This window comes from Pezoporus occidentalis, unplaced genomic scaffold (genome assembly GCF_034315485.1).
Source record: "Pezoporus occidentalis ecotype Australia unplaced genomic scaffold, CSIRO_AGI_Poc_V1 ctg142, whole genome shotgun sequence".
NCBI lineage: Eukaryota > Metazoa > Chordata > Aves > Psittaciformes > Psittacidae > Pezoporus > Pezoporus occidentalis.
This window is the reverse complement of record NW_026913230.1, coordinates 144858-164056: the sequence shown is the minus strand read 5'-3', so window position 1 is coordinate 164056 and position 19199 is coordinate 144858. Positions and strand designations below refer to the sequence as shown.

Sequence of the window (19199 nt, the reverse complement as noted above, 5' to 3'; positions counted from 1 at the left end):
AGGTATTGCCATCTAATGGCTATTCGAGATTCTTGCCCTAATTCAGAGTGGGTAGACTGCGGATAGCAGCAGTTGAAATGCCACTGTCTTGTGGCACTCTCGCTGCATACAGCCAATCTCTTCCTCTGCTGCTTGCCTTTTCCTCACAAATGTCTGTTTATGTAACTCTAATCTGAACTGGTGCATGAAAGCTATGGCACTGCAGATTATTTTGCACAAATGTGTGCTGATGAATATTTCTGCTCTATACCAAATCCACTGCAAAACTTCCCTTGCATTATTGAGATCTACCTTTAATCCACAGCTCAAAATTTTGTGGTATATTGCACTATTGTTGTAACATTTATTAATTTACACTGGCATACTAATGACTCATTTCTCCTTCCTTTTCACTAAAGTTGAAGCTTGAAAAAAGGCAACACAATCAATAGTCTAACCATAGTTTATGTATCCTTGATCACTTTATATTGTTAATGTTTGCTGATTGAAAATATGGTGAACAAGTGTCAACAGCATAAACTTATGCTGTTTTCCCAACTGTTTCTTGGGAGTTCTATCCATCAGGAAAATCTGTCACACAGTAGATGGAGGCATCTGACAACAAGATGGGGAGAGGAGCGTGTTTGAAGCACAGATTCTGGACCATAAGGAAGCACTTGTCTCTTCAAGACAAGCCAGGGAAACCCCTTTACAAAGCTAATATAACCAGTGCCTTGCAGAGGTTCTTACCAGTGTTTCTGTGTGGTACATGCCTCATCCACAACTGAAATAGCAGATAGGCTGATTTTTCCTTAGCCAGCTGAAAGGGTAATTAGTTCTGTGACTGTGAAAAGGCCCATGAGACTGTTAGTGACTGTAAGTAATTACATTCTTTTTTTTTATCCAAAGTCTGAACTCCAGCAGCTGAGTAATTCCTAAACTATATAGATTTGGTGGAATCAGATTTATGATATTCATCTATGAACATGCTATTTATAAAGCTCTAAAAATATTTTTGTAGTGTCCTTGGGTAAGGCTGTCTTGCCATTTCTCTTTCGTGCTTCACTGAATTTGTTTGGAATGACTTTCCAGATTGATGGATCTGTATGGAAGTTGTAGATAGAAGAAAATACAGGAGCATGACAGATTACCCTTCTTAGAAATACCAGGATTTTTTAGCTCCAACTTCCATTAGTGAGAATACAAACAGCTGTCCAGAAATAGCAAAATGGAAGCTGTCTACTACCCCTACAGAATGCAAGATTGTGGAGACTTTTGCTCTCCAAGTGTCTTAAATTGATGATTAGACCAATAATGTCTATATTAGGTTAATATTATTGATTAAGAATGCAACACTGTAACCAGTGATTAGGTGTTAACCCACATCTAAGGTAGCAGGTTTTGTACACTGTTTGGAAGTATAAGTGAAGAAAGATGGTTTTCAAATAAGCAGAAATATCTTTTGAAGATAAAGACCTATTTCAGAAATGTGTGAAGCTGTGACATGAGGAACAGTTTTCAGTAGTGTCATGTGTTAGGATTATACCATTTCCCTAGTCAAAACTTAATGTGATTCTTCTACTTTTTACTAATTTGCATTTGTTCAAGGTTTGAATATAAAATTTGGTCTACTCTGTTAGCATACTGATACCTCAACAGTAAAAGTAGTCATTAAATAGGACTGTAAATGGAGTTTACTCACCATAATACATAGTTAAATGCTTTTAAAACTATATGAATGAAAGAAAAAATTCTGTGCATGGATTATGGAAAGGGATGATAAAATGATGAATTCCTTTGTACCAAGTTTGTGGTGGGGTTTTTATTTTTGCATCATTATTTAAGTGAAATGTCCATTTCCTTTTCAAAAAAATTGCAGTGTAAGTAGATGCAAAGAAGCATTGCTAAAAATGTTGTGTGAAATGTCTCCAAAATCATTGTAACATCTGTCTGCTTTTCCCTTATCTAGGCTTGGTTTTCCCCAGTGTAAAGAACCCGAAAGGTCACATGTATTAAAAATATTATTTCCCAGAAGATAAAAGTCCTTCTATAGAAAGGGAGTATGTGATATAAGTGGAATGATCAAGGCAGTCAAAAGTGAAGGAGAGGGACATGGTAAAACCCAAACCCATTGTCCCTACCATTTTAAGTGAACATTGCTGCAGTTCTGGTTCCAGAACATAAATTTTTCTTCTGGGTGCTCCCCCCTTCTCAGCCCAGCCATGAAGTTGTTTGTCCTCATGGTGCCCATCAGAAGCAGCTTAGAGAAGAAGCGAGTGCATCTTGTAGCTTAATAGAAGGATCTTAATTTTTCTAACAGTGTTTAGTGTAGTATAACTTACAGTAGAAGATAAGGAGCTCTTTGGGAGAGGTTGTTAGAGAGGAAATGGTCTGCAGGGAATCTGAAGTCCCACACCTCTGTTCTACCTACTAATATTGTATCTTTGAGAGACTATAAGCATTGGTTTTCTTGAGTCTGGTGTGCTGACTGTAGCAGAGGCAGCTGGACCTTGTCAAGCTTGAGGAAATCCAGGGGCATCGCTCCATCATCTCATGTGTATCAGCATGATTTAGACTTGTGAGTGAAGCAGGATTTAACTGTGACTGCCTGTTTTGATTTTAGGTAGATTTCTTCTTAAGAAATGTCTACCTCAGTGTCAGAATGGAGCAATCAGGTTATGAAATCATGCGTTAGTAATTGTCATCTAAATAAAACCCAGCAGTTTCCTCACCTGATTTTGTTATTTAGCTCTCCTTTTAGGAACTCTTACTCATAGTAGCTTATAAAGCTGATCAAATATATGGCAAGAACATGACAGTGAGGCATCGTTTCTTGTTTAATGAAGGGGCATTGGAATGATCATTTCTACTTCTAAGGTTATTATTTATCACCTATGGGCTTAATTTAATGTGCTACAGGCTAGCACAACAAGAATCTGATTAGGCTTCAGTGTTTGGTTTGAAGTTAGCTGTCACACCCATCTTTGGAAAGCTACTCGTGCCCTGTCTGGTTTTCTAATCATATGCCTCAATCCTAAACTTGTTTTTCTTAAAGGAGCAGAACTTTGTGGACATCCATCATATGTTTATGAGCATTACAGCAATGCATGGTACATTGCATACATTTCAGGATTTTGCAATCATATTTAGAGGGTGTAGGGCAGTGTCCTTTCTTAGCCTGGCAGGATAAAATCTGTTGAAGCTTTGCTGCAATCAGAGAGGACTTTTAAGTGTTCTTCAGACATTGCTTGTAAATTGACTTTTTTTTGCTTGTAAATTATTATTTTTTTTTATAGGTTTGTGTAGCAAAGAGACTTGTGATTTCTGCAAATACTTGCTTAATGTTTTGGGATACTTGCTTGTTCAACTGGTTACGTATAATTGCGTCATCCTGTCTGACTTTTACATAACCATTTCATACAGTGTTGTCCTTCACAGCTTTTCTTACTGTAGTGTTGTAAGATCCATCTGACACTACAGAAAATAGGCATCCTGAAGGTAAATGTTTACAGAGAAGAATTCATCATTTTCAATATTACAAAGGCAACAGGAAGACAAACATTTTAAAATTCTATCCAGTCTAGTTTTAAAATTGATGTATGTTCTTGGCATTAAATTCTTGCCTTGTTCAGAACAAAATAACTGGCATTATGGGTGATTTTTGTGTTTTCTGTTTTCAGAAGTATTTGATTTGGGACATCTCAACATATTTTACTCCTGAGATTGCACTTGTGTGTTGACAGCTTGGATGTGCTTTTGCTTACTTTCTGATTAGATCAAAATCAAAATGTGTGCAGCTAGACCTGTTTTAATTACTCTGAAGAGCATGCCAAGGCTCTTTCTCTTGGTGTCTGCTTTTCCAAAAGCCTGTTTTAGAATGTAAGACTTACTCTTCATGACATGTTTCTAGCTTATATCAGAATAAAACTTACCTGAATAATTTGTGTGTTTTCCCCAATGTTATTGAATTCTTATGGAATTCATATTTAAAAGTTACAATTTTCTAGCAGTGCAGCTTTGCATATAGCTCAGTATGTCTTTCCCTTTCCCTCACTTCATGGGTTTCGTGGATCATATCCTCTGTGGCTAAATCCCTTAACTTACAGAGGTAGTTGTTGCTTCTGCCTCTGGCCCTTGCGGCTCAGATGTCATCTGGTGTTTTCATAGAATTCTCAACATTTCATATATAACCATAATTCTTCATGTGTACTTTCCCATTTTCTTTGCTGACATTTTGTGGACTGCTAAATTCTGTTGGAGTGGTTTCACTGTTACTTAATGTTATTCCAAGAAATCAGTCACTTGCAGTAATGGGACTGATCCCTTTCCTGGATACTGAATACTGATTTCTGATATGTGTTCAGAAGTGCTTAACATACAGTTACAGGATTTTAATAGGATAGGGAAGTCTGGTATGTGAAGATGGGCAGTTTTATTTCCAGTTATCACTACGATGTTCTAGTTATTGCAGTCAGGTAGGTGGTGGCATTTCAATGTCTGAATCATGCCCTGCATCCAGCCTGCAAGTGACTGTCTGCACCATTCTTTATCTGTATCAGGAAGGTGGGATTTTGTTTGCTTTTTTTAAGGAAGTACTCAGAAATATCCCCCAGCAGAATTACTCAGATAAATGTGTAAAGTTTAGGTTTTTCAGAACTGAAGTCATAAAAGCATTCAGTTACAATTAATTATTGTCTGCTATTTAAATAGAGAATTATATTCTTGTGCAGGCTGTCTGCTTCATGCTCTCCATGCAGCATCAGCAGGCACTCTCAAAGACCTAAGGAATTACAAGGACTTCAGCTGAAAACATCAGCCATTAGAAAAGTCCTAACCTTTGTTATTAACCTGACTTAATTCCCACTTCTCTGCACACGTTGCATCAAATCAAAATAGTTCAGTGCCTCTTATAGATGCTCCAATGTCTCCCATGCATGAGATGGGATCTAAATTTTTGCCTTTCCTGTCTGTGAAGGTGGTTGAAGCATTGCAGCAGAGTAACAGCAGTACAGTGCCAGGTTGCTCATATGCACAAGAGGAAATGTCTCTCCTGCCCTTGTCCCAGAGTATTGACCAAACAGCTGCTTGGGCTGTTCACAAGCCCAGGAATAAAAAAAATCAGCTGTTTGGTGGTTGCATTTTGCCAGGCTGCTGTTCCCTGCATCCTCCAAGGGACAGTAGATGGATGGAAGGTGTGTGAAGTCTGCTCTTTGAACCATGAGTGTCTTTAGCTTGGTGTCCTGGCCATAGTTGCCCATATTTTGAGCTTCAGGCAAACATTTGGTAGTTAAGAATCAACAAAACAAGCCACAAAAGAAAACAGTTATTTGCTTGTGATGAGACTGGTAGTTTTTCTTTGAGATGACTTTCTGTTGACTTTCTGAATGTGCTCTGTTAGAATTTCTAGGAGATATGGATAAGCTAGAGAGAGCAAAGCAGTTTCCTTAAGAGCTCTGCAGGAAACGTCTGGATATCGCTGGTTTTCCCGTCTTCTCGGTTTTAGTGTCTTAGTTTTTAAATCCTTCTCTCTTCTCATCTCCCAAATATTGTTACACAGATTTAATGATTAATGCAACTTCATTCTTTTCTATACATAGAGTTGTATAACTATCCTCATTAAACATGCACATGGTGAAATTGCATGCTAGAAAGAGCTGTCTGGGCTTGGATGATAGCAATTAAATGATTTATATTTACAGGCGTCAATATTTATCTTAGGTCTACCTGCTGTCCTCGCTCGTCATCTATGGTTGAGCATGTAGTTCATTAGCTTTAGCTAGCATTACAGCTTATTTTCCCTGGACACTGTGTTCTTAGCTGAGAAGTACTGCTTTTCATGAGATTATGTAGCAAGACCATATTCTAACTTTGAGTTTTCTATGCAAACGCTGTTAATCTCTCCATGTTCACCTGAGGGATTTTTTTTCTGCTTTAAGTTTCAGAAATGCAAGGTTTCAAGATTCTTAAAATATGAGTTGGTGTCTCTTCCTGCCCCCAATTGTTCTCAGACAGGGAGCTCTTGCTAAAATTATTTAGGGTGATGCCCCTGACAAAAATACGGATGAACCAAGTCCCAGTTTCCACTGAGCTTCAGTATGTTAAACAGGCACCATTTATTTTTCTTTTCTGCAGTTTTCCTTGGCTCTTGCAGGGTCAGAAGCAGCAGTAGCACTTCAGCTGTTCCCAGTTGAGTCATTTGGAATGCAAATCACTTTGCAGCCATGCCAGTGGTTCCCTTTGTGCTGGCCTTTATATAAAATGCATGACAGATTGTCAGCTTTGTCATTTCCTGGGCAGCAGGGGATAGGTAGACAGTTCATCTTTGATTCAGACAGAACTGGACTAGTATCGGAAGGTATTAGTCAGCTTTGCTTTGCAGATATCTGTAATCATGTCAGAATGCTACACGGAGTGCTTCTGGCCGATATTCTGATACTAACATAATTCCTTGATGCAAATAAATACCTACTGGGTAAGCTCAGCAGAATATGTGCCCTGGGGAATACAGTCACCCCACACCCTTCCCTGCCTTGCTTTGCTATCCAAACTAGATATGGAAAACAGTATTGAAGCCTAGGGAAAATACCAAGTACCTGCTCTGGATTGGTTGTGCACCACCTGAGCTGCAGGGGCTTGGGGTTGCAGGAGCATGTGCTGCATCTACGTATAGAATCTTGCGGGAGGTGGCTCTTGTTCTGTAATTAAGTGCTGCAAGTCTGGGCAGGGTCTGTTCCCAACTGGACAAATAGAAATCAGAGTAGATTGCCTGAAAATAACGTAAGTGGTGGATTTTTACTGTTTCTGAGCTTTGCTGTCTATTAAATATTAGTTTGAATAAAACCAAGCTCAGTACCTCTCGATCTGAAGCGTCTCTGGAGCTGAAATACAGTGGACCTTGTGTGAATCTGTGGATGCTAGTGATTAAATAAGTTATATCCATAAATTGTGTTGGGTTTTGGTTGCTTATGCAAAGCTTTTGAGTTAGTGACACTTGTTTCAAAAAAATCAGAAGGAAACACTGAACATTTTTGCTACTTAGACATGTGTTATTAGGACAAGGCATGAATGTCTTTGCCATTTAAATTTTAAATAAGGAAAAGTTGAAATTTCTTGGGGAAAACAATTTGGGGGCTGTAGAATATTTTATAAATTACTGTGCTAATCTTAATCTCTGAGATTACCAGCTTTGAGTCTTCTGAGTAGTTATGTCAGCACAGTCCACACCACCAGTGTTGGGGAACTTGTTCTGAAACCTGAGGATAGTCGCTGCAAAAGTTACTATTTAGCATGGTGAATTGAAAGAGCAATGAAATAACATTTAAGACTGTTACACAATTCTATTAAAGCCCCATCTCTAAAAATTATCTGTCTGGGTCTTTCCCACTGATTTATTGTGCCCTGCGTTTCAAAGGCGCTGCTCTTTGGGTGTTCCACATCATTTTGTGGATACAATAACTTCTTAAAAATCAGATTTTGATTAAACAACTGAAGAAATTGCTTGTGTTAAATAGAACCTTGTGTTCTCTCTTCACTGTTGCAGTAGGTTCTCTGTAATTTAAATCCACTCTAAATCCAAAATCTCAGTCTGAAGTTACTTACATTATGCAGCTCCTCTGTGAGGGAATGTGAACTGAAGCAAGCAGATGGAGCAAACAGATGAGCAGACTTTGCAAGCAGTTTGAAAATAGGCCTTGAAAGGGGTTTTAGTGTAGGAAGCAAATAGAGCTGGATGAATAAGAATGGTACTCATAAGGCTCTTTTCTTTCTGGCTTTGCTTTTCTTGTAAACTTTGCTTTCTTTGAACTTAGATCAGAATTGCCCTGAGTTTAAGGTCCTCTCTTTTTATAGGGCCTTTGCTTTTAAAACATGGGTGCTCTCTCTTCTCTACGGTTGATTTTGTTTTTTCTCAGCAAGTCTTGTGGTCTGATTCTGTCACTCTCTTTGTATCAATAATTTTCCATTTGGGGAAGGAGGTAGTCTAGAGGCAATACACTATGAAAACCAGATGGGCTACACATTCAAAATGGAGCTTATGAAGCTGTCAGCTTCATTGTGATCTTATCAAGCGTGTCTTTATATGGATGATAAAATCTGCACTCAAATTTCTGCCAAGTTTTTTTTCATTTCTTTTCTACCTTGCATCCGGACTTACTTTCACTTCAGACAGAAGTGATGTACGTAAATGTTTGACTTTGTTGCTTCTGTGCTGAAACTCTGATGTACAGGTCCTTGACAACCTTGGTGGCATGTGAAAGCCACATAACCTCACGGGGGAATTTGCATAACTCTCCAGAGCAACTTGTACACAGCACTAAGACCACTCTAGCAATATCGTTGAACTCATTGTTTCAATGTTTTGCTGTTGAGTTGCCCATTTAGGTATCCACAGCTTCAAATCTGGAACAAATGTACTTTTGAAAGCTAGTTCAGACTGCACACAGTATTTATAATGTGGGAAGTACTGTGTAACAACTGGTAGAGACCTGTTACTATGTGTGGAGCTGCAGGTAGTTTGAATGTTAATGCCTTAATTTGAAAATGTGATTTTGAAGAGCAAGCAATGAGTTGAGTGCCCAGTCCCATGTTCCATGTGCTATAGATGGCTTAGATTGAAATCTCCAAGTTGTCAAATGGCTTTGCATTTGGAGAATCTTGTGTGTGATACGCTATTTTTAAATGTAAATTACATATTTCTCTTTTTTTTATAGGGACTGGAGACATTGTTGCTGTCATGATTACAGAATCAAAGGTTAAGGAGATCCTGAATTACTTGGAGAAGAATATCTCTGTCCTGATGGCAATAGCAGTCGGGTCCCGTGTTCCTCCTAAAAACTTCAGTCGGGGCTCTCTAGTCTTTGTGTCAATATCATTCATTGTTTTGATGATAATTTCTTCAGCATGGTTAATATTTTACTTCATCCAGAAGATCAGGTATACCAGTGCACGTGACAGGAATCAGGTAAGGGCACTCCTCTTTTGTTTCTCTGTGTTCTGCAGGTGATGTTTCTGTGTACAGTAGTCGATAGAGAACAAATAATGTCCATCAAAGTAGTGTTCACAGCCTCTTTGTTCCAAGGCAGGGCATGTTGCTGATCAAGGATTTTTATATAACAAAGTGTTTTTATTCTGAGTAGCACCAGTACAAGATCTTATCATATGACAGGAAAGGATGGAACTGAAGAAAAATAGCTGCATTTTGATGAGTAAAAGTCTAAAAGGAAGATCCAGTTCTATGTTGGCTCAGTAATACATGCTATGTGTGCATTGGGAGGAAAGTTAAATAGTAAATGAAATTGTATAGTGTAGGGGATCACAGAGCTAATGTTATGAATTCCATCCATGTTGTCAAAGATAGCAGTTAAGGTAATCGAAGAGGTATTTCCAAACTTTAATCTGCCATGAGTGCTAATTAGTGGTCTGTGTTTATTTTCAGCTTTATTCAAGATTACGGTTGGTATGGACCACCCAGTTCTCCTGGCTATGTATTTTAAGTAAAATTTAGTTCAGTATGCCTTTTCTACATTCTTTTGCAATTAATTTAAGACCTCAATTAAGTATGGCCACACTCAGAGATCTTGACTACATCAAGTCATCAATTCAAATATAGATTAAATGTTAAAAGTAAATGTTTTACTAGCATGGCCTTAATGGTGCACTGCCTCTAGAGTGTGCCTTGGCTTTTATCGAGAAGGGTCAGTAAGCCTCAGGAAAACCACTGTGCTCTCTTTGCCTGTATCTGTCAATGCTAGCTTACAAAGCTGCTGGCCTCTAGCCATTGTCACCCCTCCTTCTCCCAAATTACAGCTAATACACAGGAGCTCACTGTGAGGCAGTGCTTTGCTGTTTTGTCAAACCTAAAACAAATGCAAACTTAAAACTTCAGTTGTGACAAAGGATTTCCTTTTTAGCTTCTATAAATAGTATCTGGTGCTGCAGGTCCCATGGGCATCCTGTAAATTTTCCTAAGGATGTCATTCTTAAATGACCACACTGTAACCAGTACTTAGTGTGGTCCCTTGGGTTGGTGAAAGTTTAAATATAACTGCTACTCAATGAATGTCTGTGGAATATTACATTGGGCCTTCTCTATCCCCCTACATGGTTCTAGGCTTCTTCCAAATGTCTGTGTTTCAAAACAGTTGCTCCGTGGGGAAAGGGCTTTTATGACCTTTTTTCTTTCTTTAGATTTTTACAAAGGTCAGGAAAAACTTGATGAAAATTTTATGTGGTTTAAAAAGCTGAGCTTATTAAACTTTAATAAGAAGGCGGTGACAGCTAAAGCTTATTTTTAAAGAGCCTGGAGAGCTTTCATGGAGAGAAGGCTATACTGTTAGTGATGAAATAACTTGGTTTAGATGATGATCTTGTTTTTAAGTTATGTCAAAGCACACTTTAAAAAAGAAAAATCAAAACCATCCAAACCATGCTGTGTTTTGTAGATAGTGCAAGTAGATGTAAGTAGATACTGGTATTTCACATTGCTCTTGTGTGCTTCCGCCAGACGTATGCAAGTCTTTTACATGTGGTGGCAGATAGTTCCTGGGGTTTAAAAGCAAGCATATGCTGTGTGCCTATCCCCTACTGTATGAAAATAGCAAATCCTGAGCATTTCCAATGTTAGCATAAAAATGTATTTGTTATAATTAGAAAATGGAAGAGGTGGATCTCTTAAATGGAAGAGTACATAGGCCAGTATGCTTGTTCCAGGACGTGTAATTGAGATTTGCTTAAATTGACCTATTTCTCAAATGTTAAAGTTGGGAAGATATTTCTGTCTTCAGGAAGCAATAACTTCCTCACCCCAGAGCATCCCCTCTGTTTCTGCATTTCCTACATGGGTATTCTTCAGTAGCTGGAACTGAGTATCTGATTTTTTTCAAATCCATGCTCTAAAAATAATAAGAGGTATTCTTCTGTGGAAACCACAAAAAAAGTGTTTATGTAATTCCAGAATAACAGTGGTACAGATGATTGTCCTGGACTTCTGAGGTCTGTGTTTCTCAAAGAAAAGCAGCTGCCTTAGTTTCAGTTTCTATGCAGAGAACCCCCTATGGTACAGGGGGTACACCTTATGCAGGATTTGATTTTTTTTTTCAGCTGTATAGAAAGTGGGCAGAAAACCCACACATTTGTTTCAAGTGATACGGGAGGTTTTGATCGGTACAGTTCACATTGTCAGAAACAGCCCATCTCTTTCAAAAGCATAGTACTTGTTACATGGTGGAGGTAAAAGATTAAATACATAAACTTCCCTTTTTCCAGTCAATGTAAACCAAATCTGATATCTCAGGTCCTTGGAACAAGAAGACAGGAGCTTTGTTCCACTCAGTACCCTGGGTCTGGGATCTCATGGACCAGCTGTCAAACAGCCATTCTTCCTTGATTGGGAACTAGGTATTGCAGTAGGAATGAGCACTTGAACTGCAGAAATGGTTCTTTCATCCCCCAGTGGTGGTCATAAAAACAGCATAAGCGACAAAGAGCTTGGCCTCTGTATTCAGATTGAGGTTCATTTTCAAACCAGTATTCATTTCAGCTTTATTTAAGTCTGTATTGGCTTATTTAGATTTCATGACCCATATTTTTTTCCTTTGTGAGATCCTGGTGGTTTCAGGTAATAGCAAGGGAGAAACTAGGTTACACTCAGAGCATATCTTACATCTCAGAATAAAATTGGCCTGCTCAGGGGAAAAAAAATAGTAATAATTCGAGCTTCAGAAGAGAACCAGGGGTATATTACATACAGCATCCTGAATAAAAACCAGTATGAACAGACTATAATGGAAATCATCAGGAGGGCATGTTGCTTCAGCTTTTATCCTGTGGGCTGGGTTTGATCAGTTTTGTCACACAAATGTTGGATTTGTGTGGATTTCTGTGGATGTTGATATGGTCCATGAGGTTTATGCCCGTGCTTATTGAGTGCATTTGTGAGCTCAGCCATTGGGTTTTTTCTTCCTGACATCTCTGTGCTTTTGAGTATGTTTTCTGTCTTTTTGTCTTACGTGTGAAAGCGTTGGGTGTTGGCCTACTGCCGTAGCGTGTATTGCAGTGTTAGTATTGGGCCCAAATAAGTCATTCTAAAGGACAGTAATGAAGCTTGTTTATCAGGGTTAATTTGTGCTCTTTTATTTGTCACTTTACTAGCGTCGTCTTGGAGATGCTGCCAAGAAAGCCATCGGTAAATTGACAACCAGGACAGTAAAGAAAGGTGATAAGGTATAATAATAATATTTCAACATGGTAAATTTGAGCATCATGTTTAATTTTTATTGGGGGAAACAATCTCAGTTTTTCCTTTCTGCTTCTGATTTATGATTTTGCCTTCATTGTTGGAGGCTTACATTGTCCTGTGGTATTTTATTTAACTCTTAGTATCAGTGTATGCTGTTAAGTCTGTACATTTCAAAGACGTTTTTCTTGCTTAAATACTACTTGCATTCCATCTGACAACTGTGTCAGTGGTTTTGTGTGCTGGCTGGCTGGGGGTTTGTTTATGTGGAATTCTGTAAGTTTAGAATCATTCCATATGCAGGTTGTGTAAAGTAAAAATAAGTTCGAAAGACTGGGATTTAAGGACAATAGCTTATGTAAAATGTGAATATCCAGTAATCTGAGGGGAAGCATAAACAGGTATTTCATTAAAGACAGTAAGTGCTAGTCCAGTAATATTTCTTGCCAATATAAGTATATATAAACTAAAATAGGTGGTGTGTTAAGGCCTAAATTTTTGCCACTTTTGGGAGCACTACTGTCTTTTATTCTTAAAGGAAAAAAAAAATCACTTAATCTTGCTTAATTTCTGCTCTTTAATTTGCAAAAGGCAAGGGAATTCTGGCTATGATTTGATTTTTTAAGAGAAAACTATTTCCTTGGACTTTTTCAGTGTGATTTGGTTTTATCTCTATCAACACTATCAGCAATAGTGTTAATAAAGATAAAAATCTTTTTATCTTCATCACGAAGTGGTGGAAAAATTTACTTCCAGAGAGGAGGCAGCATTAATGTCTTTGCTCTTTTTCCCCTCCCTATGTAGTTTTATTTCAAGGCAGCCCACTGCACTAAATCCTTTCTGTGGTTATGGGAGTACATATAGATATGGGGAACCTTCACAAACTAAGATTAAAGATGCTGTCATTTGGTAGCATAAATTCAGAACTGTTAAGTGATGTGCAGGTTGCAGTACAGGCAGCGTGAGGTGCACACTCAGGTGAACAGATTAGGAGAAAACCTGTCCAGCAGAGCAGCCCACCGGGATTCTGTGCATGCAGCACCAGCTGGTGCTGACCAGGTAGTGGCTGTTTTGCTGAGGTTCCTGACTGTAGCTTCCTCATAGATTGCTGGCATCAAAAAGTATAGAAAAAGAATAATAAACTTGAACTAAGGGAAGGCACAGTCTGTTTGATGTCACAGGCCTAAACATTTTAATTCTATATTGCTGATGCTGTACCTACATCTAAATGAAAGCACCCCTTTTTCATTAGCCACTTTTAAATTCTGATGTTTATAATGATAAAATAAATCGTAACTTGGACATCAGGAAAGAGACGAGCCAGTCAGTGATCCCCATCTTCATGGCTGGATAATAACTATGATAATTCTGTAAGTAAGCAGCAGAAAAAAATATGGGACTACTCTGGAATAAGTAAAATGTGCTGGTTCTGGCTATAAAAGAGCATTCCAGGGTTCTTGTCCTGGAAAAAAACAGAACAAACTGAGTAAAATAGAAGTTTTAGCTCCAAGCTGAAGTAAAGCCTCTAGGAAAATTGCCACTATATTTTATAGCAATCCAGCTTAGGATAAGAATCATCTTAGGCCTCAGCTTATGTTTCAGATAATCATTTACCAGCTCCACGTGAGGAGAGAGTTTTGAATGTAAGAGATAGATTCCAGCATAACTTAAAATAAGTAATAACCCAGTCATTCTTTTGTATCTTCATAGTAAGAACCACTTGGCGCAATGGAGGTCATATACTAGTCACGATTACTTTTACATTTGTCATAGCCTCAACTCTTGACTTGAAATTTCATTCTATTCATTTTAGGAAACAGACCCAGACTTTGATCATTGTGCTGTCTGCATTGAGAGTTACAAGCAGAACGATGTTGTTCGCATTTTACCATGCAAGTAAGCTAGTAAAGTTGCTTTGTTTGGAAACTATTCTTTCTTTGTGCTCTTTTGATTGATTTCATGTAATATTTCATGTGTGTTATGATTTACAGACACAACTGTTAGAAGTTACCAGTCCTAGTGACAGCCACTTTATTTGAGACTGATAGTAGAAGGTATGAAGGTGTTAATTTGGCACTGTTATGACCACAGAGATTAAACAAAAGATTCTGATTTTGAAGATGGGCAGTTTGGGCATATCAGCAATGGAACTATTAAGATTGTAAGGGGGAGGTCAGACAGTGGTGCAGATTTAAGGACTGGTCAGACCCAAAAACCTGAAGTATAATGAACCAGGTACAGCTGCAGCATTCTGCACAGTAGATATGCAACACTGGCTGCTTGTTTCTGAAACAGTGTAGGAAATGGAAATGCAGTCTTTCCAACCTTCATACCTCCTCTGACATTAATCAGCCACTGTGCTGTCATCTGTCTTTGATCCCTCTGGTGCAGTCTGTTCTTGACTTGTGCCTGAAGATTTGTATTTGCTGCATTGGTGCTCAAAATGTAACAACTTCCTTCTTTTATGCCATTCTCTTGACACTTAAAGGTTTTCATTTTGTTTACATTCCACTTCCATTCTCTTAATTTTTTCAGGATACTTGCTGTTTGAGAGATTTAAGTACTTATCCATAAGGTGATTTGTTTCGGTGAATTGGTACATATTGGTAGCCTTAAGGATTAGCAAGGACATCTTTCCCTTGTATTGTGAAATGCAAAGATTTCTCCTTATCTCCAGACACAAAAAGCACATTAGGATACATATATATGGAGCCAAGATCCAGTAATTTGGCCTGTGCTTTGTATATAGTGTTCTGCAGGATACTCTAGAAGCAACAGTGTCATGGTGTTGGAGTCAATCTTCAGTCACGCAGCAGCAGCACATAAGAGCTCATTATTGGTCTCCTAAGCCCTCCTGCAGGCTGCTCTGAATAGCTGGAATATTTTTCTTCTAATGCATGATGAATTTCTAACATCATAAAGGCAAAACAGTATTATATCTTACTGATGTAAATGTGTGCATTCTACTTGTGACGCCAGAATTTTAATTTAGTTTACTTTACCTTCTGTATCTCTTACACTATGGGAAGCAATGACTTGTTTCAGATTCCTGGTGGTGTTGTTTAGTTAATATACTGTACAAATGTTTGTTTAGAAATTTCCATTAAACTATTTGGGATTAGAAGAGTTTGGTGTTAAAGATTTGGTCATGCAGATGTCTGTGCATTTCTTTTTTTACATTTCTATCATTTTTACTCAAAGATGATGTCCTCTTGTCCTGAAAAATGTACTCCCAAGTGTTAACTAAAGATCCTGGTTATGTTCTGCATTGTAATCTCAAGTACAGCTTGCATCTGTGAATTGAGCCCTGCTCTTTAATTTGTTAGAAAGAAGATTACTTTGAAGTTAGAGGAGGAACTTCTGGAAACTGCACCCCGGTTTTGGGCCACTAAGATGATGGTTTGATAAAGTGCCTCTTGAAAAATCTTTACTTGTGTAGTTCAGGGTGGTTCTGTGAGGCTCAAGGGTGTGGAATGGAGGTTCACAAATCCCACTCCTCTGTGTGTTTCTCTTGATGCTGAGCAGAGGTCAGAGAGATGTCCTTGCCAACAAATAGAGAATGAGTCTTCATCTGGTTGGAAAGCATCTTCTCTCACTAAGCATAAGGCAGAGTTGGGACTAAAAGACAGCTTCCTTAAACAACTGCTGGTGTCCAAGCAATGGCTCTGTTCTGGTATCAGCAGATATGATGCAGATCATTTAACCAAGATGATAATTGATTTTTTTAATTCTTTTTATTTTTTTAATTAAAAAAAAAATCAAAGTGAATTTCCTTCAGACAACTTTGAGGCACAGTCCTGCAGATAGGAAGCTCCCTGCTCTCAGGGGTAGTTACAGGTGCTTCAGGGAGCTGGATGAAGGTGCATCTGACTGCCATCTTAGCGCCATCTCCCATATAAAGGAGATATCAAGGCTCTTGTGTAGATTTCCTGTTCTGTTTTTCACAAGAATATAAGGTCAGTGGAGGCTCAGATTCCATTCCTGCTGAAGGCCATATGACAACTTTCATGTTCACTTTGTACTTCTCTTTTTTTAAATCTCACTTTTCATCTGCAGCAGCTCAGGTTTGAGTTGAGTCCAAAACCACTTTGGCTAGGCAGAAACATTGAAATGGATACGCTCCACAAGACGTTATATTTGTTAAAGAAGAGCCAACCAGTACCTGCAGAGATGAGCCCAGTAAATTTCAGATTGCATTTAAGACTTTTCAGTCTTCAGCTTTTGAGAGGTTTCTCTCAATCTTGCTTTGGAGGTTTAATCCCTTTCTACTTCCTGATACTTTAACCTCTCATTGTAGTGCAATAGGCAATGGTAGTTTAAAATGGAGAAGAAAAAAATAGGGAATCTCAAGCCAAATGAGACATTTCAAGAAGACCATGGAGAAAATGGCTTGTCCAAGAGGAAGTAAATGAAAGGCTTGAAGTTTTTCTTACTGTGCCTGTTGAGGAAGCTGTAATCATTACACAGTAGGAGTCACTGACATATGACATCCTTGCTGCTTTCTTCAATTTAGAAGTAGCATTTCCCTTTGGTACCACAACTGTTCTCTGCAGTTAAGTGTGGTCTGTCACTCAGTGCCTCAGCAGCAAGGAGTCTGTCTGGGCAGGGATGCAGCATGCAAAACCTACCAGAAGCTGAGCAACTTGCACCTCATTCTGTAGTGAAACAAAATGTTTGTGATGTGAAGTTTTGTGGCCAACTTAAAAATAAAGTGAAAATGATTGCATATAATACATTGAACTTTTATAGCTCGTTTTGTGCTTCAGAGAAATATGTTCAGTACCAGCAGCCTATGGACATACCTACAGCTTTTGGTGCACAGAGGCTACCATCTGTCTCAGGCTTAAAAGCCTGAGGAGCAGCTCCGTCTTTTGTGAATATCATTATGTAAGTTAAAAATGAGGAAGCAGATGTCAGAAGGATTCTAGCAAAAGACAGACCTCATGGACAATTTCCTTTATTCAGATATTTCTACACCATCACACCACTGTGTCTAGTTGATGAATGGGTACTGGGTGAAAAGTGATCAGGAGGGGGTAGTGTGACGGACTTGTAAGAGATGAGGGAAGGGGAGGGCAAAGTGACAGCTTAGTGAAAAGCAGAGAGTGACATTGGAAAGGGCAGAAAGATGACCTGGGAATGAAGGAATTTACTAGGCAGGAAGACAATTAATTAAAGGAGCAGTGAATACACTAAAATAAATGATTTTTCGAACCCAGTTCTTTAATAATTCCTTTACTGGCGAAGGAGGAAGTGAGAAAAGTGACTAAGCAGATCATCTGTTGATTCTGTGCTGCTGCAAATAGCTGCCTTTTGTTTTTTTGGAAGCAAATTAACACAGTATCTCAATGCCATCCTTACTGCAGTGCCTCTGCACAGCCCCTGTTTTCTCTGCTACCTGCTTGTGAAGGCAGTCTCTCGTTTACCCCATCAATACTGTATTTGTGGAAAGCACTGAGGCAGCTCTCCCTTGGTATTGTCTATTGGGGGCACACATGTGATGCCTTCCTGCCCACCACAGCAGTCCAAGCATCTCTTCTCAGCTGTACTAAGTGTGATGGGCAGCCTGCTGCAGGGCAGGAAGGACCTGCGTGCTGCTGGGAGGTTTGTACCCCAGGGCAAGGGGAGCAGTTGCCTTCAGCAGTAACCAAAGATGCTACTTTGCAGCAGCACATTGATCCCCTTTGGTGGTATGCTGTGCTGCAAGCAGGGAAGTGTAGTGAGCTCTTGGGAAATGGCAGTTATGAGCTTGTTCAAACCCTGCCCCTTGTGTGATATGCTAATTCAGAGGTATTACACTACCAAAAGAGATTTCTAAATCACTTTTTCTTTGTGAAATGCCACAAAGAAGTTGTGTTGTACAACAAAGTCAGGATTATGGTGTTTACTACGAGCTCGAGGGCAACTGGCTGGGGTATGCTGACACAGTGGAAAAATACCTGCAGGTCACCCATTTGGAGTTATGCCTGCATGGGAGACTTCGTCAGTGCTGCTAGCCTGGCTGCTAGCCATGCTTCCTCTAGCCCTGAGGCTGGAGAAGCAGCAAAAGCTGTGTCACACTTCACTCCCTGGTGTATGGCTTCTGGGGCACCACCATCAGCTGCTGTGACCTAGACCATCTTCCTAGCAACTCTTCAGATTGGTGGTCTTGTAACGCAAGTGACAAAATAAAAACATTGAGAAGGTTTATGATAGAGGATGCAAGGGCTTACTTTGTCAGACTGAGGTTTAAAAATAATTCATGTGTTTACTGTCTATATTCCTGTATAACTTCTCCTTAACTCTTTCAAGCAGAGATATCCAGGCAGAGCCTGAGCCACGATGATGGTATCAGCAAGCTTTTTAGAGAGTAGATAAACAGCATAAGTAGTAGGCAGAGCCATGCTGATCTACATCAATAAATAACCTTGGAAAACTGCACTTTTTTTTTTGAATTAATAAATATTCTTGAGGGTTTAGGAACTAAAAGCAAAGAATTAAGATGTTACAAAATAGTTATGCTGTTTTGGTGCATTTGAATTCTATCAAACTGCTAATGACTCTTTAAAGTAACTCATAGTATTTAGTGGATGCGTGTTGTCATCCATATCAGTCGTCTGCTTTACTTGATCTGAGTGCTTCTACAGCACTGATTAGCTGATAATATATTAAAACTGGTTGCATACTTCTGTGGAGTCTTCATGTCTGCTGTTTCCCAAAATATTAGATTTTCATGCTTACCCTACTCTACAAAAACAGACTTCAGAGACTTAGTAAGAAACATAAGCAACTAAAAGCCATGATTTGCCTAACATAGAAAAACAACATCTCTATATGTTTCAGAAGATTTCAGTCCATTTTCTGCCACCCAGGATTTCTACATAGTTTCCTCTAGCTTTGTGAGTAATAAAGGGAATGCAATAAGACCTAATAATGATAAAGTGAGTCTGTGTTTTGTGCAATTATTAGAACAGAAATCACTGTACATATCCTGTTTTTCATGATTGCT

The 19199-nt window shown here is 38.8% G+C and overlaps 1 protein-coding gene across 2 annotated transcripts in view; it reads left to right on the top strand.

Annotated features, from left to right (window-relative positions):
* Positions 1-19199, top strand: part of RNF130 (ring finger protein 130) — a 42707-nt gene that overhangs the window by 15334 nt on the left and 8174 nt on the right. For both annotated transcript variants that reach the window (XM_062609935.1, XM_062609936.1), the window contains exons 3-5: positions 8688-8938; positions 12127-12198; positions 14025-14107. In XM_062609935.1, coding sequence (XP_062465919.1) covers positions 8688-8938; positions 12127-12198; positions 14025-14107 — 406 coding nt within the window. The remainder of the gene's footprint in view (positions 1-8687; positions 8939-12126; positions 12199-14024; positions 14108-19199) is intronic.